The following is a 25687-nucleotide window of genomic DNA, read 5'->3' on the forward strand; positions in this document are numbered from 1 at the left end:
GGCCATTGTTTTTTTTTTACTTAAAAGAAATGAGTTTTTTATAGGCCTCTGTAAGTGGAATATTGTTACATATATACTGTATCCAAACTACAGCATTTAGTATGGAATATTTCCTTTAATATGTGGTTATTCATTTTTTAATTTATTATTATTTTTATAAGGACTTTGTGATTATTTATTTTCAAGGATTTTTGGGACTTTTGGGGCCCTTAACATGCACAAAAACTCTTGAAACTTTGCACATGTTGGTATCGTTGGTCATAAGGGCTGGCCAGAAGATCATTAATAATGCCATTTTTGAGGGGCTCTATAGAACACACCATTTCACCTACACTCAAAAAACTTATTACGCATATAAATCTCATCAACAACTGACAACTTTTGTGCTGACAGTCAGTGCTCCGCCCCAACAGGAAGTCAGCTATTGTGGATTATTTGAAAAACTTATGCTTTGAAATTTGATATACTCATTCTAGGGTTTTCATGCAATCGGCATCAAACTCGGTCGATATGGTCTCAAGACACTGAGGATGCAAAACTGCAAAGGGATTTTTGATATCTTGAACAATTTGATTGTGGCACACAGACTTTAACTTTATATTTATTTGCCAATTATGAGTCAAAGTTATAGCACCAATTGGCAGCGGGAAGTGTGTCATTTTCAAAATGCTTTGAAATCACCGTTATTTTAACCATCTTACTTAGTCTTACAACTTATTTTTCTTTTTTGTATATATATATATATATATATATATATATATATATATATATATATATATATATATCATTGAATTGTCATTGAATTGTTTCATGTTATTATTTCACAAGTGCTTATAGATCATTAAAATGATTTTAAACATCCTTATGAATTAGTAGAAGTTTAACATATCTTTTCTTTTCTGTGTGTGTATGTGTTTTAGACTTTTGCTGTTTTAGACTAACTTTTCATAGCTGTAACTGAAAAACCAGACTATAAGATTGTTGATAACACTTTATTACATTCATTTATCTCAACAGCAATGAGAACATTTTTCTGAAATCAAATGTTTACTAAACCAAAGCCGGCCAGTAGTTCATGAGGTAGAAGATTTCAAATGGTTCGGTGCTACATATGTTCAGAATATTCACAGCTGACAGGAAAGATGCACAGATTGTGAGAAGCAAATTGCATAATTTATGTGCACATTAAAAATTATCTACAAATGAGACACATTCGAAAGGTTGTCCAGTGGGTATTTGGCTTTCTTCATCATTACAATCAGCATCATTGCAGGAACACTCCAGTTGGTTCATAATAATGTAAACCACATATTTTTTAGGCTATTTTTGCTCACATTTGTTCATTTCTAATACATCATCTGTACATAGTTTCAAGTGTGCAAAGCTTTTGGTGACAAACTCGAGGACTTGACCTAGCAAAGCATTCCTGATATTTCAATGATTATCAGTCCAAGAAGCTTTTCAATAAATAAAAAAAAATCCCTCAAAAAAGGGATCCATTTTTCTAGTTTTAAATAAATCACCCGAAACAGAAACTAATGGGTAATAGGTAGATTCTTTGTGCCGTGGAAAAATAAAAGAACGCCTTCGATCTGTGACACGTACGGCTCAAAGTGACTCTTCGGTAAAACTAGCCAGAATCCAAAGTGACAAAAAGTCTGTCATATATATTAATATCGGCATTTCTTAAAATGCAAACAGCTTTTTTAACACCAAAATCCAGAACATTCATCTTGTCAAACACACCATATAAGCTAACTAGCTATGAAATGGTCATTGTCTTTCCTGTTTCACTGACGTTAATCGGAGTTTGGGATTGTGTCGTGATCAGGGATACTTAAGGCATTTACAGTGTGCAACTCCAAAACATTCACAGCTACTTCAAAAAGAGGAATGTTTTGCTGAAATATGATGATTAATAGATGCTAACTTTAAACATGACCTTTTAACTCTGTGGTTAACACTTCAGATATGTACCAACATCAGCTGATTCATGACAGAATGGAGAAGATCATAAATGGCTTTTAGATATGGCAGATGTTGACATCAGTAATTGGGTGTTGCAATGGGTTACAAAGTTCAAACTTGGATGACTGACAACTCTAAGGAGCAAGGACTGTTTTTAACGTCAGGTAATATCTTTGGCAAGATAAAAGATTGTAGAAGATTCTTTGTCTTTTCACTTTATGACACATGGGTTCGGATTACCCAATGAAATGCTCCCAAGAATACACACCTTAAAGCTTTGTGTGGCGTTGTGTGAGCGTCCAGCTTGAGGAGTTTCTAAGTCTTTGGTGGACAGCTTTAATGATGAGCAGGCAAGAAAGAAAAATAGCAGTAGTAAGTCCTTTTGTCTCACGACAAAAAACCCTGAGATCGTATGTAGAAGGAAATATCCTTCGCAGTGTCCTTACGTGTTTGATCCCCAACAAACAAAGTTTTTCCAAATGTAAAAAAGAGGAACCACACAACATCTGCACCCAGCACAGTATCTCCTTAAACACAGAACGGATGAGAATCTCAAGTCTTATTCTCTTCAGAAGCAGAAACTCTCAGTGTCTGAGAGTTATGATGCTGGAAAACATCAAACATCTTCTCTATGTGTTGGCCAAACAGTGGTTTCCAGGGAAATGGAGATGAGGAGATTAGATGTGGCGTCCTGTGAGGAAGTAGAGGGGACGGTCCTCGCTGCAGTTGGCCGTCTGAAACTCATCCCGCAGACGAAACTGCCACTCGTCCTCCAGCTCCAAACGCACAATAGTCTGACGCAAAGAGCTCCGGTCCTGACAGATCACGCACAGCGTGGCGCCTGCAAGATGAGCAATAGAAATGATGATGATTTAAAGCTTCTTATAAGAACACCGTGGTGTGCTATTACTGTTCTGATGAACTTTGATGTTAAATAACTATGTGGAGTGGGATTTTGTGCCATTGAGATTAGTGTTTGTGCAATTTGCAATTTGTGACCCTGGACCACAAAACCAGTCATAAGGGAAAATTTCTCATAATTGAGATTTCATCTGCAAGCTAAATAAGATTCCCGTTGATATATGGTTTGTTATGATTGGACAATTTTTGGCAGAGATACAACTATTTGAAAATCTGGAATCTGAGGGTGCAAAAAATTCTAAATATTCAGAAAACTGCCTTTAAAGTTGTCCAAATGAAGTTCTTAGCAAAGTTTTGATATATTTAAGGTAGACAACGTACTAAATATTTTCATGGAACATGATCTTTTCTTCTACACAGCAAAAAAGGATTTTTTGTGTTGTTTCCAGCCAAAATATCTAAAAATTCTTAAATCAAGAAGGATTTCCAGAAAAAAAGGTCAAACTTGAGTGAGTTTTTGCTTAGAACAAGCTAAATAATCTGCCAATAGGGTAAGCAAAAAAAATCTTATTTCAGACTGAAAACAGTATTATTTTCTTATCTTATTGGCAGATTATTTTGCTTGTTTTTGCTTTGTTTCAAGCAAAAATGCACTTAATTTTGACGTGTTTTTTTTTTTTGAAAACAAGAAGATAATTTTTACTTGTCTTAATAATCCTTCTTGATTTAAGAATTTTTTTAGATTTGTCTTGTTTGCAGCCAAAATATCTAAAAATTCTTAAATCAAGAAGGAGACGAGTTAAAAATTATCTTCTTGTTCTAAGAAAAAACAAACAAATCAAAATTAAGTGAGTTTTTGCTTAGAACAAGCAAAATAATCTGCCAATGGGGTAAACAAAAAAAAAGGTAATTTAAATTGTCTAGAAAATCCTTTTTGATTTAAGACTTTTTTTTTTTTTAGATTTAAGATCTAAGTAAGAAAAGCATTTCAATGCAGTGTAATGATATCCTAATGATTTCTGGCATTAAAAAAATTATATTTTTGATCCACACAATGTATTTTTGGCTATAGCTACAAATATACCTGTGCTACTCAAGGTTTTGTGATCCAGGGTCACATTTTAGTTATGAAACCAAGGTTTTGTGTTTGAGATTCTGCTTAAAATGAGGGGTCAATAAGATTTTTTTAAAGAGATGAGTTGCTTTTATTCAGCAATGATTTAAATTTAAATATATTCAAATAGAAATCAGCTTTTTTTTTTTATTGTAATAATATTTCACAATATTACAATTTTTACTGTATTTTATCAAATAAATGCAGCCTTAGTGACCATAAGAGACTTTACTCACCCCAAACCTTTTGTACTTAATGATAGTGTAAGTGTATTGTGGATTTTTTTTAAATAAAATATTCCAGCTGTAAGCAATCTGGACTCACCTTTGAGGAAGTGGAATTTCTTTAGGAGGCTTGAAACGACAAAGGAATCACACAAGTAGAGCAATAGCCCACTAAAGACCACCCCTTGATGATCCACGTTCACTGAGTGAGGCCGAGAGCTCATATAACACGTCTGAATCTGTAAACACAAAGAAAATGTTTTGAATATGCACAACTGCTAATACTGTGTCTCCAAGTAATTTCATTTTTTAACCAGAATTAACCAAATTTGCTGTAAGAACAAAAATTCTCCTTTTTTTGTTCCACAAAAACACATAATGCACACAGTTTCGGAGTGATATTAAGGTGAGTGGATAATCAAAGTGTGTTGATTTTGTGTAAACTATCCATTGAATTGTGAGAGTGATAGTTTATTTTTACCTGTGGGCCAAGGTTGAGGTAGCTATCTATGGAGAGCACAGGGTTTGCGCTGTTGCAGAGGGCCAGAGGAAAGAGACGGTGGCTACAGGACTGCAGAAACTTCTCCAGCAGGAACTGAGCTGGTGCTGACAGCAGTGTTTGTTCACTGTCCGGAGCGCAAACATACTGAGACGCACACACACGCACTGGGGTCTCTATCCTCTGCAGAGCAAAAGAGAAAGAGGCAAAAAAAATCATTAAAGAATCTTTAATATAGTTTAGTCCACATGTTTGGGGTTGGTAAGATTTTTTTTAAATATGTTTAAAAAAAGTATTTTATGCTCACTAAGGCTGCATTTATTTGTTTAAAATCACATGTGAACTGTTTTCTATGTGAATATATTGTAAAATGCAATGTATTGCTGTGATCAAAGCTGAATTTTTTTTAGCATCATTACTCCAGTCGTCAAACAATCCTTCAGAAATCATTCTAACACGCTGATTTCCTACTTGAGAAACATTTATTATCATTATCAATGTTGAAAATAGTTATGCTGCTTAATATTTTGGTGGAGACTGTGATATTTTCTTTTTAATTCAAGAAAGCAGCGTCTATTTGAAATTTGACTTTTGTAACAACACAAACATGTTTACTGTCAAGTTTGATTTAATTTAGTGCGTCCTTGCTGAATAAAGTTATTAATTGCTTGAATTAAACCTTACTGACGCCAAACTTTTGAATGGTAGTGTAAAATAACACATTATATTGATTTACTGTATATCTATTTTAATTATAGAAACTGAACAAATGCAGGCATACATTGTAAATGTACATTTTAGGATGATATAAGTCAATGTTTAAAGGTGAAGTTCACTTCCAGAACCAAAATTGACAGATAATGTACTTACTCCCTTGTCATCCAAGATGTTCATGCCTTTCCTTCTTCTGTTGTAAAGAAATTATATTTTTGAGGAAAACATTTCAGGATTTCTCTCCATATAATGGACTTCTATGGTGCCCCGAGATTGAACTTCCAAAATGCAGTTTAAATGCGGCTTCAAAGGGCTCTAATTTTCTAAAAACAACTGACAATTTATATACTTTTTAACTTCAAATGCTTGTCTTGTCTAGCTCTGCGTACTCTGGTTTCATAGATAGTTTCATTTCATTTTCTTCTCCAACTTCAAAATCGTCCTACATCACAATTTTACCTTTTTGCGTAAAGGGTGTTTAATCTTCTTTGCACGTTCACTTTGTAAACACTGGGTCGGTACTTCTGCAGCGATGTAGGTTGATTTTGAAGTTGGAGGAGAAAATGAGATGGGAGTTTTTCAACATAACTTAACTGTCATGAACTGGAGTCCACACGGAGCTAGACAAGACAAGCATTTAAGGTTAAAAAGTATATAAAAGTAGTCAATTGTTTTTAGAAAATAACCAATTGTTTCGCTAGATAAGACCCTTTTTGCTCGGCTGGGATCATTAAGAGCCCTTTGAAGCTGCATTTAAACTGCATTTTGGAAGTTCAAACTTGGGGCACCATAGAAGTCCACTATATGGAGAAAAATCCTGAAATGTTTTCCTCAAAAAACACAATTCCTTACGACTGAAGAAAGAAAGACATGAACATCTTGGATGACAAGGGGGTGAGTAAATTATCTGTAAAGTTCTGTTTTGGAAGTGAACTACTCCTTTAAGTCAGTAAGAGTTGAGAGAATTGCTTTAAAAATGCAAGAAATGTTCAAAATGCCACCATCAAAATGACTGGTTTGATAGCGCCCACTAGTGAATGTACAACCTAATTGCAGTTACCATTAACTCCATCCTAACAAACTAATATTAGTGTTTGGCTGTAATCAAACTTTGAAGCAGGCCTTTCAGATCTGAAAGGGGCATTATGAAGCTCACCATGAGTTTGGGCTTGATGAGGAAGTCTTTATGTCCTCCGATGGGGATGTGTTTCTTCATGATGCTGAAGTGATTGAACCGACAGAGCAGAAGGCCACTGCTGTTCGCCCTCAGGTTAAAGTCCACTTCTTCACATGTGAACCTACACACACATTTATACTGTTAGACACCTTAAAAAAGCCACACATGAGAGCCTGAACCACAAAACCAGTCATAAGGGTTCATTTTGTGAAACTGAGATGTATACATAATCTAAAAGCTGAATACTTAAGCTTTCCATTAATGAATAGTTTGAGAATCTGGAATCTGAGGGTGCAAAAAAATCGAAATATTGAGAAAATCACCTTTAAAGTTGTCCAAATGAAGTTCTCAGCAACGCATATTACTAATCAAAAATTAAGTTTTGATATATTTATAGTAGGACATTTACAAAATATCTTCATGGAATGTGATCTTTACTTAATATCATAATGATTTTTGGCATAAAAGAAAAATAGATAACTCTGACCCATACAATGAATTGTTGGATATTGCTGCAAGAATACCTGTGCAACTTAAGACTGGTTTTGTGGTCCAGGGTCATGTGCCAGTACTCAAAACCTACACAACTTCTCTCTCAAAGCACAAACGCTCACCGGTTGAGGTCATACTGGACGTTCTGAGTGAGGTCAACGTTCAGCATGATGAGGTCATGGAGGTGACAGCGAGAGAAAGGGCTTGTGGGAGCTTGAGAAGACAATCTACTGTTCCATTTCCGCAGGCCACACATGGCATAAAGAGAGATCTTAGGAGTGGCCTCCATGTGCTGCAGGACACTCTTCAGTGACACATTCATCACCTCACTGAGAGAAAGACAGAGAATCCATGGATGTCAGACAATGAAGACATTCCAACAAATCCGTAGACTGATTCATCCATCATTACATACCTGTTGCCCTCGGGTCCAGGCTGATGGGCGTTCCACAGGACGCAGGAGTCGTCCATCATAACGATGAAGGGCCACACGTCCTGTCGTTTGACGCCCTGCTCCTCTTGCCTGTTCCTCTCCAGCTCCAGGTTGTGGTAGGACAGTTCCTTGATCATGAATCGAGCCGCTCCTGAAACGCCACATCAATACAATTAATCACAACAACTATAGAAGCTTGTTTCCGGCATTGATTAATAAAGAAAAAAACAAAAAAAAAACAGTCTTAAGTTGCACGGGTACATTTGCAGCAATAGCCAAAAATACATTGTATGGGTCAAAATCATTAGAATGTTAAGTAAAGATCATGTTCCATGAAGATATTTTGCAAATTTCCTACCGTAAATATATCAAAACTTAATTTTTGATTAGTAATATGCATTGCAAAGAACTTCATTTGGACAAATTTAAAGGCGATTTTTTCAATAATTGGATTTTTTTACACTCTTAGATTCCAGATTTTATCTCGGCCAAATATTGTCCTATCTTAACAAACTATACATCGATGGAAAGCTTATTTATTCAGCAAATGTGAGAAATGAACATGCAACTGCGAGTTATAAAATCTGATTCTGAGGAAAATAAATTTCTTATAACTGCAAGTTTATACCTCACAATTCTGGGAAAAGAAGTCAAAATTGCAGGATATAAACTCACAACTGCAATAATAAAGTCAGAAATGTGATAAATAAGCATGCAATTGCAAGAAATTTTGAATTTTTAGTTTCTATCATGGAGTTCTAACTTCTAACTTTTATATCATTTAGTTATATATTTTTCCTGCAATTGAATAAAAAGTCACAATTATTCTTAGTATTTTTAGGGTTTTTACTCAAAACAGGCTTCCATAAGGACCTGTGTGTGTAACAAGGTAAATTTTCCAATACAAAAAACATTAATATTACACTAGATTATGCATGCAAAAAAAACAACAACTGAAAAACCAACAATTACTGTCATGCAATGGCTGATACAAACAAATGTGGATTATAAAATAGTGTATTATTTTATCTAAATAAATTAAATAAACCATAATCATTTTAATTAATCATTAAATTTGTAGCATTTTTATTTACTCTTTAAAAGTACTTTAAATAGCTAAAAGTAAAAAAAAAAAAAGCAACATTATCTATTAATATTATCGGGATAATCTTGAAACCTACTGTGCCAGCTGAAGAACTTTCATAAACACCATTAGACTATTGCTGAGTTTTTTTTTCAATCACAGTAATGAATACGCATTATTGTTTCTCATTTCGGGCCAACACTCACCCACTCCTGAGTTGTTGAACATGGCGGGCAGCACCAGAAGGATGTGGTTGGGCCAGTATTTCCTGTAGAGAGGCATTTCATACTGCTTGACCACCAAAATGTGCAGGTGCTCGGCTCCCTCTATGGCGTGGTAGATGTTGAGCAGGCCGTGCTCCTGACGGCCCGTGGTGGGTGTGAAGATGGGACTTTTCAGCAGGGCGGGCTCCTGAGTCAGCAAACACAGAGGAACACAGTCACTTTAAGGCAGCTTTAAGACAACTTGTGCAATATGGCCAGAAAACATAATGTAAAAAACACGAGCGATGACTCAGCAACCAACAGCACTTTTTGCATTGCTCAGGCATCCAGGTGCTCCTTACATCAGAATGCATCTCTATATTTATTTTCACAGTATTTGCTCACAACTCAGCACTTCAGTGCAATTTTCACGTGGAATCATGTACTTGTACATTTTTTTTTCTTTTCTTCTTTTTTGTGGGTGTGTATATGTATATCTGATGCTTTGTTTTTGATTTTAGGGTGATTTTTTTATTACATTCTGTCAAGGATATATAGCAAAAATAGACTTTTGGCTAATTTTGGCACACTTACAGCCGTGTTTATTAATGTGCATTGCCTTTGTAAACAAATGAACTATAACTAATGATTTTGAGACCCATCTTTTCACACTGAGAACAACTGAGGGACTCATATGCAACTATTACAGAAGGTTCAAATGCTCACTGATGCTCCAGAAGGAAAAAACATGCACTAAGAACCAGCGGGTGAAAACTTTTGGAAAAGGAGATGTGTGCATTTTTCTTATTTTGCCTAAATATCTTTTTTTTTTCATTTAGTACTGCCCTTCAGAGGCTACAGAAGATACTTACATGTTTCCCAGAAGACAAAATAAGTTAAATCTACTCTGATCTTCAAATTTAAATAGTTTTCACCCCGGCTCTTAATGCATGGTTTTCCTATAACCTTCTGTTATAGTTGGATATGAGTCCCTCAGTTGTCCTCAGTGTAAAAATATGCATCTACAAATGATACAGTCATTGTTTGAAAGTGTTCAAATACACAAAAATGCTGGAAAACCAAAGAATTTGTGGGACCTGAAAGATTTTTCTGAAGAACAGCAGGCAGTCTAACTGTTCAGGACAAACAAGGGGAAAAAAAACACGACATGACATGACCATCTTACAAAAAAGCTCCTTTTTAATAAGTGTGTCACTCGCCTTGTCTGAGATCAGTGGGAGCCGCATGCTCTCTAAATGACTGCCCTGCTGGCTAAACACAAAATGAGGCTCTTTGGCTTTAGGAATAATAAAGTGCAGCTGGACTTCCTCTCCCAGCATGGATGAGCAGAACGTGAAGGCATGGAAGGTGCAGTCGGAAAGCTAGAATAAAACACACAGAACATCTTACAACAGCTGTATACCTTTCGAAACATGCTAGTATTTATGTTTGAGGTGTTTTGAAATAATATAATTTAAAAATCCTCACCTGAGCAGCAGGAGCAGGTTCGCTGTAATGGTGGCACTGCTCACAGTGGTGAAATGCATTGTGGGCCGCAAACAGGCTGAGTCTAACAGACACAGTGTTTCTCTTCGGGGGCTCCCCTTCTGTCTCTAGTTTTTCTGTTTTAACCCCTGTGTTTCGTGCGAGGATGCAAAACAACACATGAGCATACCTGCTTTTTTTTTTCAAGTTGGTTTGAAACAAAGCACACCATAATAAAAGAGCAGTTCAATACCGTTCAGCGACTTTGGCATTTTGTCTGCATACACTGGACTCGCGTATCTGAACTTGGGGTCATGGGGGTAGAGGTCAAAGGGCAGTTTGCGGACGTCCTCCACGTCAGGCCACTGCGGCCCACTGGCAGCGGGAACCTTTGATTTGTCTTGCAAGTCTGGAGAGTTAAATTCAAGGGCATTTAAAAAAGGTCAAGGGTAGGATCATTGAGTGAAGTATAATGGTGATTGCTTTCTTACCCTCCTCCAGCTCTTCTTCATCATACACATCCACCTCTAGAAGACGAATCAGCATACGGAACAAGATTCGCAGAAACTGCAGATAGGCACCTGTTTTTCCAACCTTTAACAGAGCCACAATGAGTCACAATAAAAATATATATTTTTGGTATATTTACATTAGTTCTTAATATTTTAATACTTAATGTTTAAAATACTTTTGAATATTATATAAATATTTTATGTGACATTTTATATTGTACATATATTGTTTTTTTAATATATGTAAAATACATTTATATATTTTGCGTATTTCAACTATATTCTCTGTATTTTAACTATTTCTTCACATATGATTTTTACTAATATTTTTGCACATTTTGTGTATTTCAATGGTTTTGAATGCTAAAATCTTTTTGTTTTGATTATTGTTTTTGTACATTTTAACTGTTTAAATATTTAATTGTATACATATTTTGTGCAACATTTTATATTGTAAGTATATTGTATTTTTTATTATATTTAAAATACATTTGTATATTTTGTGTATTTCAACTGTATATTCTCTTTTTTCACATTCACTTTGTACAAATATTTGTGCACATTTTATGTACTTTAATGCTTAGATTTTTTTTAGAAATATATTATTTTAACTATGAATTCTGTATATTTTAACTATCCATTTAATATGATTTTTTTTGCCCATTACATATTCTGTATATATTTTATTTATGTATTTTATTTTTATATTTAATATATATAATACAACATATATTTTTCAATATTTAATAATTTTTTGTATAATTGTGTATTTAAACTATACATTTTAAACAATTTAACTTTTTTTATATATATATTCAATTATTTAAATATAATATCTGTATAATTTCTGTACTTCAACTGTGCAATCGGTATATTTACCCATATTATTCTAAACATTTTTGTATAATTTGACATGTCTATTTCATATTGTTTTTATCCAATTTATACAATATTAATTTGTTATATTTTTTTTACATTTTTTATTTATATTTTGAACAGATATATCAGTCTGGTATAAAAATGAAAATTAATGTCAAATGCTTTTAAATTATTTTTTCGACAAATGGCTTTTGAAAATGACTGATACCGATAACCATAAAAATGCTTGATATCATCCATCAAGCCCTAATTTAGCTACTCCTCACCTGTGGTGGTCCACTCAACAGCAGTCTTCTGGGATGGGGCGCAGCCGGCCCATCGTAATCCGCATGGTGCTGTCTGGCCGTAGTCCACTGGCGATAGTACAGGGACTGCTCTGCTCCTCCATTAGCATGAGGAACCGGTGGTCTGAGTGGGCTGCTCCAGGCCACATCTGCGTGAGGCAGCAGAGACGCTGAACTTGGCTGACCCAGCGTCTCAGGGGCCAGCAGGGCATACGCCGCCCGGGACAGCACCGCCGTCCGGGGGAAGACCTGCGTTCTGTTACATTCACGTGGAGCCTGGGTGGACTGGCTCGGCCTTTGAGCTCCTGGAGAGGAGGACGAAGAGGAGGATGAGGAGGCAGAGGAGAACGAGGACGTCGTGGAAGAAGAAGCAGCCTGGGAGTCACACTCCTGTTTGAAGCGAATGGGAGACGAGCAAGAGTCCATTATATTTCTGCTGCTGGACGGGTCACTGTGTGAGGATGGTTTGTCCGGTGCACTTGAAGAACTGACGCCATTTTCGGTGGTGGAGCCTGAAAGATAATTAAAATGACTGACATTAGATCATGTGAACACACCAGACAAGAATCAGGCTGAGGTTGTGTTCAGTGTCCCTCACCTGAGGTCCTGGTAGCAGCGCTGGCGTTGCTGGGTGGTCTCTCCAGCTCCATCTGGAGCTCGTCGTGGTCTGCCGTTTCGCCTGAGCTCCTCTCGTCATCTGTTGGTTTTTCTTCTCTACCTGCTGAGGTTTTTGCCTCAGGTATTACTCTACGTGTCACATAAGAGCAGGCCAAACCCACTTCCTGTTCCAGTGCTGTACGTGTCAGGTAGCTGGAGTCGATCAGCCGCAAGTCACAGTACTTCAACGACCTGAATGAAATCACACACAAACACACTTAGTCTGGTGTCCCTTCAGAAGTCAAAAATACTGTTGATTTTAGTTTATGCAACAGATTTTATTTGACCTTTTGAATAGTGCATAGTTTTTAAAATAAGACAATCATGAACTGTTTTAAAATAATGCAACTGGAGAGTTAAAATAATACATGTACATAAGGAAGATTTTAGACCTGTAGCTGTAATAACTGTAGTAACCACAATGTGGTACTCTTTAACAAAAATAAAAGAAAGAGGAAAACAACAGATGTTGGTCACTGTGCAGCATTTTAATTTACAAGGTCATCATATAATGTCAGATAATTAACATCTGTCTTATATTGAAATATTATCATGTATAACTTCAGGTTTGATTTCAAGTAGAGGTTTGTCATTAAAGACAATACATTATTATTATTGTTAGTAGTAGTATTAGTAGTAGTAGTAGTATTAATTCTAAAAATAAATATTTTTACTTATATTACACCAATTTAATGAATAACTAAAAAAATAAAAACAATATATATTTATACTACACAGTTTAAATTGCTTACCAAGGCTGCATTTAGTTGGTCAAAAATACTTAAAAAAATAGTGTATATAATTATTACAATTTAAAATAATTGTTTTCTACTTAAATATTATTTAAATTTTTGTTTATTCCTGTGATGCTAAGCTGAATATTTATATATAAGCTATAGAAAATAATTAAGAGACCACTTGAACATACTTATGATTTACAGTTACGTTTTTGAGTAAAGCTTAATTTTTGTCTTATTCTGTAAACTGCTATAAACAATACTATTAAAAATGTCATGCATAAAATGACAACTGGTCAAAATAACAAACCAGACGACATGCTTTCAGACATTTATATTAATTTTTAGACAACACAATACCAATGTTTTAACGTCAGAAAATAAATCAATATTTGGAGGAATAACCCTGATTTTTAATCACAACATTTTAAGCAATTGTCATTTTCTTGAAGAAAAAAAAAAAAAAAAAAAAAGGTCCAAATGACAGTATTTGTGACCCTGGACCACAAAACCAGTCACAAGGGTCATTTCTTGTAAATTGCTGAATAAATAAGCTTTGCATGTTTTTTTAGGTTAGGACAATATTGAAAATGTGGAATCTGAGGGAGCAAAAAAACCTAAATATTGAGAAAATCACCTTTAAAGTTGTCCAAATTAAGTTCTTAGCAACACATGTTACTAAGCAAAAATTAGGTTTTAATACAGTTATGGCAGGAAATTTAGAAAATATCTTTACTAAATACCCTAATGATTTTTGACATAAAAGAATTTTTTTTAATTTTGACCCATACAATGTATTTTTGGCTATTGCTACAAATATACCCATGCAATTTATGACTGGTTTTGTGGTCCATGGTCACAATTTTTATTTGAAATTTAAAAGAAATGTTATCAGACCTTCTCAATATTAAGATCTTACTCAATCCCACACCTAGCAAATATGTAAAGAACAACATCTCATGCAGTACCTCGGGAATGTCTCTCCTAGAGGATCTTTTCCTGTGAGGATGACGATGCATGGAAGTCCTTCCAGATCTTCATAGGTATGTGGGACCCATTCTTCATTCTTACAGCCTCTCCAAGCCTGAAATACATAGATTGTTTAATCCAAGTTTATTTTAAGGATTACATATTCACGAGGGGATCTGGTTCTTACCCGCAGACGGGCACAGAAGTGAACCGGCAGGCTGATCTCAGCAGCAGGGCTTCCCAGCAGCACAGCGAAGCGGTACTGCAGTCCCAGCTTATCCCGGGCCTCCTCCAGCCGTTCCTGTGCCAGCCGTGCCAGCTGCAGCGAGGGCACACGCACTAGCAGCATGTGCCCGCACCCGTGTCTGCTGCGCCCCGGCACGCTCAAGAGATCCTCCACCATGGCGAGGGTCTGAGGGGTTACGTGATCTCGCAGCGAGGGGGCCGCCGTGAGGGCCATCAGGGCCTCTGTGTACTGCTGTATCAACAGATAGCTGCGGATCACCATGCTGTGCAAATGCGGGTGCCTGAAATCATGGAGTAAGACACAACGAGAGATATAAACGGAAAGACACATGCATAACACATGCATATGGTTTGAAATGCACATTTAGACAGAGTCTAAGACAGGTTTATTAGAGTTAACTAAAATAAAACCATAAAAAAAAATATTTGATGTACTAAAATAACTTAAACTAAACCCGAAATAAAAAATAATAAAACATATTCAAAGACTCATTTTAAAAATAAGGAGAAATTAGATTAAATAAAAACGACAAAAACATAAAATAAAAAAATTACTTAAAAAATTAAAACATTATTAAAAAAATTAAACAAAAATATATTATTTATTAATTTATTATATATATATATATATATATATTATAGAAAAATTATAATACATATTTAAAGACATAAAAAAAGACAAATTAGATTAAATACAAATGACAAATATGAAGAATAAAAAAAAAAACGCATACGAAAATTTCAGACTCAAGTGTGCAATGACCTTTAAAAAAAGAAGGTAATTTGCTTTAAATCCTCATTTTGTTCTTGTATTTTTATCTTAGAAGTGCATTCTGAGTAAATATGAAAATGTGACTGACCTCTCCAGCAGGGTTTTAACCATCCGCTCAAAGGCGTCATCACATCGGAGGATTGGACTCGCTACTCCCCACTGCAGGGACTGGCTGTAGTCCTTCAACCCAAAGTAGACCAGGTCCTTAGAAGAAGCCTCAGCCTGCTGTTATATAAAAAAAAATATATATATATATTTTACTTCACTGAGAAAAAACACTCTTCTGTTCTCTTTTTACTTCATTAAGCTCTTGCCTGAAAATGCTTTTAGTGTTTCTATAAACACATCTATGTCCTTACAGATGAACAATAATGCAAGCATTAATGGCATTAATATCATACCGCAGTGTGTTAAAAATGTGATTTGTTAACCGTTTGTGTGAATTTTGATTGAAACCGCTGCAGTAAAGATTTTTTAACAGTTATAAACTTCCTGAGTTCTAAGCTGAACCACAAAGTACAGAATGTGCTGGAAAGACTTTATTCACAGAGCAATGCAAACATTTAACGCCTAGTACTCTTTGTGAAAACACCCAAAATAGCAAACCAAAAAACTTGAACAATCCAGCATCAAAACCAAGGCTGTAACTACATATTTTAAAATGGCACTAAACATAAAAAAAAAAAAAAAAAACCTGATTAACCACTATTCTGGTGGTTCTGAGTGCTTTGGTCGAAATAGGAGACGTACAATAAAACTGCATAAAAGGAACATGAGAAAACTCAAAGAAAATCTTCAAGATAATTAAATTTCACATTGCATTGTTAAATGTTGCCTTTAGACAGTTAGCCGCTAAGTTTGTGCATGAAATGTGTGTTTATGTACATTACCACTGAAAAAGTATGGGACTGGAAAGATTATTTTAATGTTTTTAAAACACTGACCAACTCAACATTTATTTGTTAAAAAATACAGTAAAAACAGTAATATTCTGAAATAGTATTACAATTCAAAATAACTGGGTTCTATTTTAAAATATTTTAAATTGCAATGCATTTCTTTGATGCAAAGCTGAATTTTCAGCATCATTACTTTAGAAATCCTTCAGAAATCATTCTAACATGTTGATTTTGCTACTCAAGAAGCATTATCAGTATTGAAAAAAGTGCTACTGATGAATACAAAGTTCAAAAGAACTGCATTTATCTGAAAAAGAAATATAGTCACTTTTGATCAATTTAATGCAAGCCTGCTGAATGAAAGTATGCTTTTTTAAAATATTTTTAGCAGAAGTGTACGCATATGCACATAAAATGCTTGTCAATCATCTCATTTAGCTGAAGTCTTATCTGTCTGCCATAAATTCCTTTACAGTTCTTCTCGGGGTCAGTGAAACTCACCAGGTTCTCAGTGTTGGGCCAGTGCACTTCATTCTGGGTACTGATGCGTGACTGGCGGCTCTGCAGGGTGAATGGGAAGCAGCTGACCTGCAGAACCAGCAAGTTTATTGCTTCCAGAACCTCCGGACAGTTCACCACGCGGTCGGCCAATCCCTGCAACTCCCCGTGACAAACGGACCCTGACAGAGCACTGACGGAGAGAGAGAATAAAGACAAGATGTCTTGGCACTGACGTTTCTGACAGATCCTAATACAAACCAAACATGGCTGTGTCTCTTACCTGGTCAGGTCGACGTGAGAGTTGTCGTGAATGAGGACGAAGAGTGTATAAGGGTTATGCTTTACTTTCCTCATGAAAGCCTCCATTTTTGTGTGGACCTCCGCGTCCAGACGCACCACGTATTTGTCAGACTTCTGCAGGGCTAATGAGGCGTCCTCTATACCTAGATCTATCAGGACGCCTAGCAAAGACATGAGGACAAAAACGTTAAATATTACTACAATGAATCTCTCGTTACATTTAAATTCTGTCATTTACTCACCCTCATGTTGTTCCAAATCTGTTACATACACTTGATTCTTAATACTGTGCTGTTACCTGACTGATCCACAGCTGTGTTTTTTTGTTTAGTGATAGTAGTTCATGAGTACCTTTTTGTTTGTCCTGAACAGTTAAACTGCCTGCTGTTCTTCAGCATTTTTGTGTATTTGAACCATTTCCAACAATGACTGTGTGATTTGGGGATGCATCGTTTCACACGGAGGACAACTGAGGGACTCATATGCAACTATTACAAAAGGTTCAAATGCTTACTGATGCTTCAGAAGGAAAAACGATGCATTTAGAGCCGGGGTTAAAAAAGGATCTTCATTCTGTTCAAAAGTTTTCACCCCTGGTTTCTAACACATGCTTTTTCCTTCTGGAACATCAGTGAGCATTTGATTCTTCTGTAATAGTTGCATATGTGTCCCTCAGTTGACCTCAGTGTGAAATGAAGGATCTCAAAATCATACAGTCATTGTTGGAAACAGGTCAAATACACAAAAACGCTAAAAAACTAAAGAGTTTGTGGGACCTGAAGGATTTTTCTGAGGAACAGCAGGCAGTTTAACTGTTCAGGACAAACAAGGGACTCATAAACAACTATCACTAAACAAACAAACAAACAAACAAACAAAGTATTAAGAATCAAATGTATGTAAACTTTTAAAAAGGGGAATGTTTATAAATTCAGCTATTATTTTGTCTTGTGGACTACATGCAGACATCTTTTATGTCAAATCTCTTATTCAGGTCAGTACTAAATAAAAAATAACATGCATTTGGTATGATCCCTCTTTTTTTGGTATAATAATTAACATTTGTAAACTTTTGACCTCAACTGTGTCTTCTTTTGTTTTCAAGAAGAAAGAAAGTCATACAGATTTAGAACAACTTGAGTGCAAATGATGACAGAATTTTCATTGGTCAACTATCTGTTTAACTGTCCCGGCAAGAAAATTTTGTGTAAATAATTTTTGTCAGTTTCTTAAAACAGTGGGCAAAACCAGTGGAATATTAGTTGAAAACGGCAGCATCATCTCTACTGTTGTGACGTACCTGATTGTCGTATTCGCTGGACTGTTTGGTGAACCAGAACGTGGGATGGCGGTACCAGAATCAGGAAGTCTACTTTACAGAAGCGGCCCAGATCTAAACTCTGGCTCCCTGAGTCTGCGATAGCGCACACCTGTGATAAAAGGCTGCGTGCAACGCTCAGCTGAGGTGGGTGTATCTGAAAGCCATCACTCAGCAGATCTGTAACATATCAAAATTCGTTTAGCATTTTCAAGTGCCAAATATAAGAGTTTAAGACAGAGGTTCTCAACTCTGGCCCTCGAGGTCCACTTTCCTGCAGAGTTTACGTCCAACCTTGATCAAACTCACCTGCCTGTAACTTTCAAGTAATAATGAAGAGCTTGATTAGCTTGTTCAGGTGTGTTTGATTAGGGTTGGAGCTAAACTCTGCAGGAAAATGGACCTTGAGGGCCAGAGTTGAGAACTCCTGGTTTAAGACATACAGAGAGAGCAAAACCTCACCTGGCCCTGATTCTGGTACCATGGCTGCGGCCTCTTGGGAGTGGATGTATTCGGTAAGATGTCCCTGAAAGGGCTGAACCACACGGTCTTTGCGTTTACGCTGGTACCGAACAAGCTGTTTGTCCATGTTGTCTCCTGTAGCACCACAATCAGTTTGAAATTAATAATGGAGACACAAAAGTATCTGAAAAGCTGAATAGTATCTTTGAAAGAATGCAACACTTTTATTCAGCAAGGTCACATTACGTCTTCACGACACCTCTTGACTGGCAAGACGGCTGCGAGCGGAAACTCAAACAGTGAAAGTGAGTTGTTCAAAACCTTTCTTTTTAGTAAACTCTGTGTACACAAACAATGTTCTCAATGCTGGAGTTCATGTGTAGAGACCCAGGCGATACTTCGAGCAAAGTTTCATGGTGTGTCGAGCCTTCTTAGTGTTGTAAAAATATTGATTTTGATGCGCTCAAAGTTATGCCCCTTGTATTCACCGGCCATTGACCACAAAACGAAATCACGGTCAATATCAAAAACGGCTTGTTTGTCGTAATTATGCTTTTAGGTATAAGTTTGTCTCGTTTACAGTAAAAAAAAAAACAGCTCAGGTGGCATTTTGGCAATAGTTATCCTTTAAGACTGTTTTCAAAGCTGATAATAATAAAAAGTGCTTTTCTGAGCAACAAATCAGCATATTAGAATGACTGGAGTAATGATGCTGAAAATTTGGTTTTGCCATCACAGGAATAAATTAGATTTTAAAATATATTACCATAGAAAAGTTTGTAATAATATTTCACAATATTACTGTTTTACTTTATATCTGATATAAAATGCAGCCTTGCATCCTTTAATGTTTAAAACATTAAAAAACTAATCAACCACCAACTTTTAAACAGTAAATGTACAACTGATTCAGTCAATGTCACTGCGCAATACAAATTGATATATAAAATATACATTTTAAACAGTGTTGCCTAGAAACTATTCTTTTAGGATTGTGCTCTCAGATACATTTTAGATTAGTTTAGATTGTAATAATATTTCACAATATTACTCTTATTACTGTATTTTTGATCAAATAGATTTAACCATGGTGAGTATAAGAAATGTTTTTTAAAAATCTGTTGGACAACAAACTTTTGAATAGTATATATACATTTTAAAAGTCACTGTGCAATTAAAAAGAAAGGTTTTCGGCTTAACTATTTTAACAGTGTGGTCTGGAAACATAAACTGTCAAAATTACTTCCTAAAATCACCAAAGAAGGCGCATTGACCACACTAATCTACTCCACCTTGCAATGTGTGCCTCATTTGTGTATTTGGCCCCAAAACTGCTTCTTACATCTATATTCTTAAATTGTTTTCTAATTAAAAATCCCTTAATTCACAAAAAAGTTTTAAAGCTCAGTTGAGGTGTTTTTTGACTTGCGAAAAAGGGTTAATGCAAATCATGAAAACACATTTGCCAAATAAATTCCTCTATATGCATTATATTTTGTGCTATGGGATGGCAAAACCTGACTAACCAATGCACTAACCAATAGCCCGATCACCATCCACAGCATTTGAAATTCCCAAGCAAAGTCATCAAAGTATTTCTGTATAATTGCCTAATTAATTGTATTACATGAATGCATTCCCAAACAGCAGACATCCACGTCCCAAAGCAGCAACCATGTTTATTGGCACAAGTAATTTATTACATTTAAAAATCAGTATAATCAGTGCTTCTCCTACTTTTCTTAGTGATATATAGACCAGTTTTTCTCTGACTTGGACGGAAACAGTGCTTATTCACATATGTTTTACACAACCTTTAAATTTGCAACTTTGAATGGAAACCTGAATAATGATAAATCGATAAAACGTATCATTGGACCCACTGCATCTTTGCACTAAGACTCACCTAAAGAGGTGCTCTGGAAGTGCGAGGCGAGCACACTAACTTTCCCGGTGATGAGCTCATAGCTGATCTCCTTCAGAAACTCATTGGTAGTGAGCATGCTCTCCGCCAAGGCTCTTGACTGATATTTACCTGAGAAAACAACAGCACAAGTTCAAATATAAGACAATGACAAACCTTGTTCAAAAACCTTTCAACTTTATTAAGTCTTAATAAGCCAATAATGTGACTTCAGACTCCATGGCACTCTTATAGCATGGGAATGGATTAAAATGAGACTTTGAACTAAGAAAGAAGTCATTGAGAGCAGCAGAACATACCCAACACCAGCACACAGAACTCATTAGTTCCACTTTTGGAGGTGCAGATGATGAGCACATAGTTGGGCAGACACTGCTGCTGCTGCGGTAGTGTTTCACTCAGTGAGCGCAGAGACTCGGAGATGCCCTCGCCCAGAGAGCCGTGGCTGACCAGCACCTGAACACAGCCGCCTGACACACTGGCCTCCATTCGGGCTAACCAGGGCAGCTGGGCGGGGGACACAGGAGGGCCGGTCGGACCGCACAGCATGGCCTTTAATACGATCTGCTCAAACTCTTCCCGTAACGGGATCTGCTCTGTACCTGCATTATAAGATTGCACTATGAAGCAAGCACTCATTGCACTTGCATAATACTTGATCTAGATGCATTTGAACGAGATATTTAACATATGTGCACTCTTATGCATATGTTGCAAGTGTGCAAATATATTCATGTTATTCATGCATTAGAACTTGCATTAAAATGCTTTGTATGTCAGTGTTATTTACCTAGGCGAGCGAGGTATTGCAGTGTGAGCAGTATCATGGTCTCTGTGGTGAGTAACTGGCTTGCTGACATGCCCAGACTGGTGAGGGTCTTTTCATTGAGCTCTCGGCCCTTATAGCAGCTCACCAGCAGGGGGCTCACCACCAGATCACCCACATTGCCAAAGAAGTAAGGTAAAGTGCCTTGACCTGGAGAGGAAATTCAAACAAACATGTTCAAACACACATCCAGACACTTAAAGACGGATTTAATCAAGAGATCTGGTTTTATTGTGTATTGTGACAAACTTATTTCTGTACAATTGACCTGGGTGTTAAAACATTATAGGTTTTATAGTGTTATATTATATTTTATTGTTTTTTATGCATGTTCCAAATTTGATTGGTTTAAAAAATGTATTGTAATAACTCTAAGAAAAAATAAAGATATAGATATAGATATAGATGAATGTTAAAAAAAATGCTGATTTATTATAAATATTGGAAACCTTTTTTTGGAACCTGTGATATTATTTTCAGGATTCTTTGATGAATAAAAAGTTAAAAAGAACAGCATTTATTTAAAATAGATTTTTTTTTGTAACAATATACACTACTGTTCAAAACTTTGGGGTCAGTTAAATGTTTTCTTTCTTTTTTAAAAAGAAATTAATACTTTAATTCAGCATAGATGTGTTACATTAATACAAAGTCATATACATTATATTGCTAGAAAAGATTTTTATATTGAAATACTTTTTATTCATCCAAAAAAATCCTGAAAAAACATCACAGGTTCTAAAAAAATATAAAGCATCACAACTGTTTCCAGCATTGATAATAAATCTGCATTTTAGAGTGATTTCTGAAGGATCGTGTGATGCTGAGGACTGGGGTAATGATGCTGAAAATTCAGCTTTGCATCACAGGAATAAATTATATTTATAATATAAAACTGGTATTTTAAATTGCAATAATATTTCACAATATTACAGTTTTTTTCTGTATTTTTGATGACTTCTTAAAAAATAAAATAAAATCGTACTGGTCCCAAACTTTTGAACAGTACTGTACATAATTAAATGAGTAATAAAAAAATAATATATATTTGACCCTGGATAACAAAACCAGTCATAAATAGTCAGGTATATTTGTTGTAATAGCCAGCTATACATTGCATGGGTCAAAATTATAGATTATTATTATAAGTAAAAATCATGTTCCATGAAGAAATTTTGTAAATTTCCAACCATAAACATATTAAAACTAGTGGTGGGCCATTATCGGCGTTAACGTGCTGCGTTAACGTGAGACTCTTATTGGGCGATAAAAAAAATATCGCCGTTAATCTGTTCTCAAAGTTGGGTTGGGAGCTGGGTCTAAACTACGCAAGATATGATGACTTTCACCTTGATATTTTAGCGCGGATGACGTATACCTAGTCGAATTGCACTGTAGGAGGCGAGAACGAGTCTTCAACTTCTGTGAAATTACCACATCAAATGAGACGTGCAAACATGGATGCAGCTATGAAGCCGCTTCAGGGCAGGTGCGTTGCTAGACCCTTTTTACTGGGGCACGTGCCCCAGTGAAAATATGCTGTGCCCCAGTAAAATCTGTTTGAGTTATAATTTACTTTGATAATCCCGAAATAAAGACATTAAACTATATGCAACAACAGAATTGACGCTTCTAAAAGCAACGCAGTTTAATGGAAGACTATGCACGCAGAAATCCATGCCCGTGCGCATTGCCGTTAAATACACAGACGTGCAGCCTTTTGCGCAGAAGTACTTGGTTACACAAGTTTGTATAGGTAATTATGTTGTAAATGCAATTGTCAAGCAGTTTGTGATGCATTTTGGAAACAGGAGATGAGCGCCTGGTCTAATGCGCCACCTGGCCCGTTCTCGAAGACTTACTTTTAGTCATTATTTGGGTAGCACACATATTCTGAATGCCTTCAGCAGAATTCAAATTAGCCATTTTAATCTAGATTAATTCCAAGATTTAATCTAGATTAATCTAGATTAAAAAACTTAATCTATGCCCACCCCTAATTAAAATGTCATTTTTGATTAATAATAGCCCATGCATTGCTAAGAACGGAATTTGGACAACTTCAACGGCGATTTTCTCAATATTTTGAATAGTTGTATCTTGGCTAAGTATTGTCCTATCCTAACAAACCATACATCAGTGGAAGGCTTATTTATTATGACTGGTTTTAATTATATAAATGTGATAAGTATAATTAATAAATATGAAGACTGACCAATGAGAAGGACTGGTCGGACCCCGGAGGAGTTCAGAAGGTTGTCAGGGATGATGACAGTTTCCCCCGCTGTGATTGGTTGGGGTTGTATGACCCCTGACACTGATGGAGGCTGTTGATTGGACAGGGGCAATAAAGAACCTGAAACAAAGGAGCAAAACATTACATGTATGCACTCATTGTCCTCAAACATACAGCATGTGCTGTCAAGCCATTGTGGAAACCTAATAATACTTTGGATGGATCTCTTCAGTCTCTGGCGCTTTGTTACCGTGACACTCCGATCAATGCTGTGGACAATGTACCTAAGCTACAGGATCACAGTGGATGGATCTCCAAGCTCCACTCTTTCAGCTGTTATATGCATAAACCCTCCAAACTGCTGCTAAAAAGATCAGGAGCTACTTTAACATGACCCTTCACCCCTGTTTCTATGAAAACAATGAATAAATCATCCTCGTGGATGGAAAATGTCACGTCCCCTGGTACTTGTTAGAACTAAAGTGAGGTAATCAAATTCATGGCTGTTTTCCGCTCAGGGACATGCATAAACAACCTGGATGAACTGACCGACAGCAGCAGAGAGGAGCACAATAACAAACAACAGGCTGAGGATGATAAAGTCAAACCCACCAGAGCTGCACGTCAGTGGGCGAATGGCTGGCACAGGGACGGCCGTGGCGGGGACGGGAACAAGAGACGTGGGGTGCCAGCTGCGGTGACGCTTTTTAGGTGGACCTGATGACATTGCAGAGGATGCTGCAAAAAAAACAGATGCATGGTGTATTTGATTATGCCTTCTAAGCCTTAATGATATGCATCAGGCAGCATCGTGATTGGCCCGTTTAATGCTTACCTGGACTGTCTCCTGGTTCTGTGGTCCTATTATAGCCATGAGTAGGTGTTGCAAGAGGGTTTGTATGAGGTGGACTTAGTAAAGCGGGCCGTCCATCCATACTTAGACCATTAGTTAGACCGTTTACTCGCAGGGCAGTGGGAACTAAATAACAAAAAATAAGTCTGAAAGTCAATAAAACTGGTGGAGAAACACATTTAAAATGCATTTACCCTGCTGTTCAAAATTTGGGATCAGTAAGATTTTTAATGTCTTTTTAATAAGTTTCTAATGCTCATCAAGGCTGCGTTTATTTGATCAAAAATACTAAAACAACGTTCTTCTTAAAGTGAAAATAAAGACTTTCACTGCTAGAAAAGATTTCTATTTTGAATAAATGCTCTTCTTTTTAACTTTTTATTCATCAAAAAAAATCACAGGTTCCAAATAAATATGAAGCTGATTCCAACATTGATAATAAATCAGGATATTAGAGTGATTTGTGAAGGATCATGTGACACTGAAGACCGGAGTAATGATGCTGAAAATTCAGCTTTGCATCACAGGAATAAATAATATTTTAAAGTACATTAAAACAGAAAACTGGCATTTAAAATTGCAATAATATTTCACAATATTACTGTGTCAAATAAATGCAACAGCCTTCTTTAAAAAACATTAAAAATCGTACTAATCCCAAACTTTTGAACGGTAGTGTATATAATTAAGAGAGCAATAAATTAATAAATAAATAAATAAATAAATAATATATAATATTTGTTCAATATAAATAATACACAGAAAAAAATTATTATTATGAAAAATTATTATGATGCAAATCAACGCTGTTCTATTTTATTATACATTAAAAAATGTAATTTATTTCTGTGAATTTTTTCAGCATCATCACTCCAGTCTTCAGTGTCACACGATCCTTCAGAGTTAATTCTAATATGCTGATTTATAATCAATGTTGAAAACATTTGTGCTGCTTAATTTTTTTCAGGATTCTTTAATGAATAAAATGTTAAAAAGAACAGCATTTATTTAAAATAGAAATATTTTCTAACAATATACACTACTGTTAAAAATTTGGG

The 25687-nt window shown here is 35.9% G+C and overlaps 1 protein-coding gene across 1 annotated transcript in view; it reads right to left on the reverse strand.

Annotated features, from left to right (window-relative positions):
* Nucleotides 1-794: 794 nt before the first annotated feature.
* The window catches only part of greb1l (GREB1 like retinoic acid receptor coactivator), a 30650-nt gene continuing 5757 nt past the window's right edge, over nucleotides 795-25687 (reverse strand). Inside the window, exons 6-31 of the mRNA XM_073848681.1 lie at nucleotides 24612-24755; nucleotides 24389-24514; nucleotides 23756-23896; nucleotides 21505-21690; nucleotides 21014-21316; nucleotides 20697-20825; nucleotides 18791-18925; nucleotides 18311-18508; nucleotides 16991-17171; nucleotides 16711-16900; nucleotides 15399-15535; nucleotides 14480-14819; nucleotides 14292-14407; nucleotides 12528-12778; nucleotides 11912-12441; nucleotides 10746-10848; nucleotides 10508-10663; nucleotides 10258-10403; nucleotides 9990-10151; nucleotides 8773-8977; nucleotides 7465-7633; nucleotides 7172-7378; nucleotides 6537-6678; nucleotides 4649-4849; nucleotides 4268-4406; nucleotides 795-2809 (exon numbers count right to left, since the gene is read on the reverse strand). Coding sequence (XP_073704782.1) covers nucleotides 2646-2809; nucleotides 4268-4406; nucleotides 4649-4849; nucleotides 6537-6678; nucleotides 7172-7378; nucleotides 7465-7633; nucleotides 8773-8977; nucleotides 9990-10151; nucleotides 10258-10403; nucleotides 10508-10663; nucleotides 10746-10848; nucleotides 11912-12441; nucleotides 12528-12778; nucleotides 14292-14407; nucleotides 14480-14819; nucleotides 15399-15535; nucleotides 16711-16900; nucleotides 16991-17171; nucleotides 18311-18508; nucleotides 18791-18925; nucleotides 20697-20825; nucleotides 21014-21316; nucleotides 21505-21690; nucleotides 23756-23896; nucleotides 24389-24514; nucleotides 24612-24755 — 4901 coding nt within the window. The 3' untranslated portion in view covers nucleotides 795-2645. The remainder of the gene's footprint in view (nucleotides 2810-4267; nucleotides 4407-4648; nucleotides 4850-6536; nucleotides 6679-7171; nucleotides 7379-7464; nucleotides 7634-8772; nucleotides 8978-9989; nucleotides 10152-10257; nucleotides 10404-10507; nucleotides 10664-10745; nucleotides 10849-11911; nucleotides 12442-12527; nucleotides 12779-14291; nucleotides 14408-14479; nucleotides 14820-15398; nucleotides 15536-16710; nucleotides 16901-16990; nucleotides 17172-18310; nucleotides 18509-18790; nucleotides 18926-20696; nucleotides 20826-21013; nucleotides 21317-21504; nucleotides 21691-23755; nucleotides 23897-24388; nucleotides 24515-24611; nucleotides 24756-25687) is intronic.

This window comes from Garra rufa, chromosome 10, assembly GCF_049309525.1.
Source record: "Garra rufa chromosome 10, GarRuf1.0, whole genome shotgun sequence".
In the NCBI taxonomy this organism is placed as follows: Eukaryota; Metazoa; Chordata; class Actinopteri; order Cypriniformes; family Cyprinidae; genus Garra; species Garra rufa.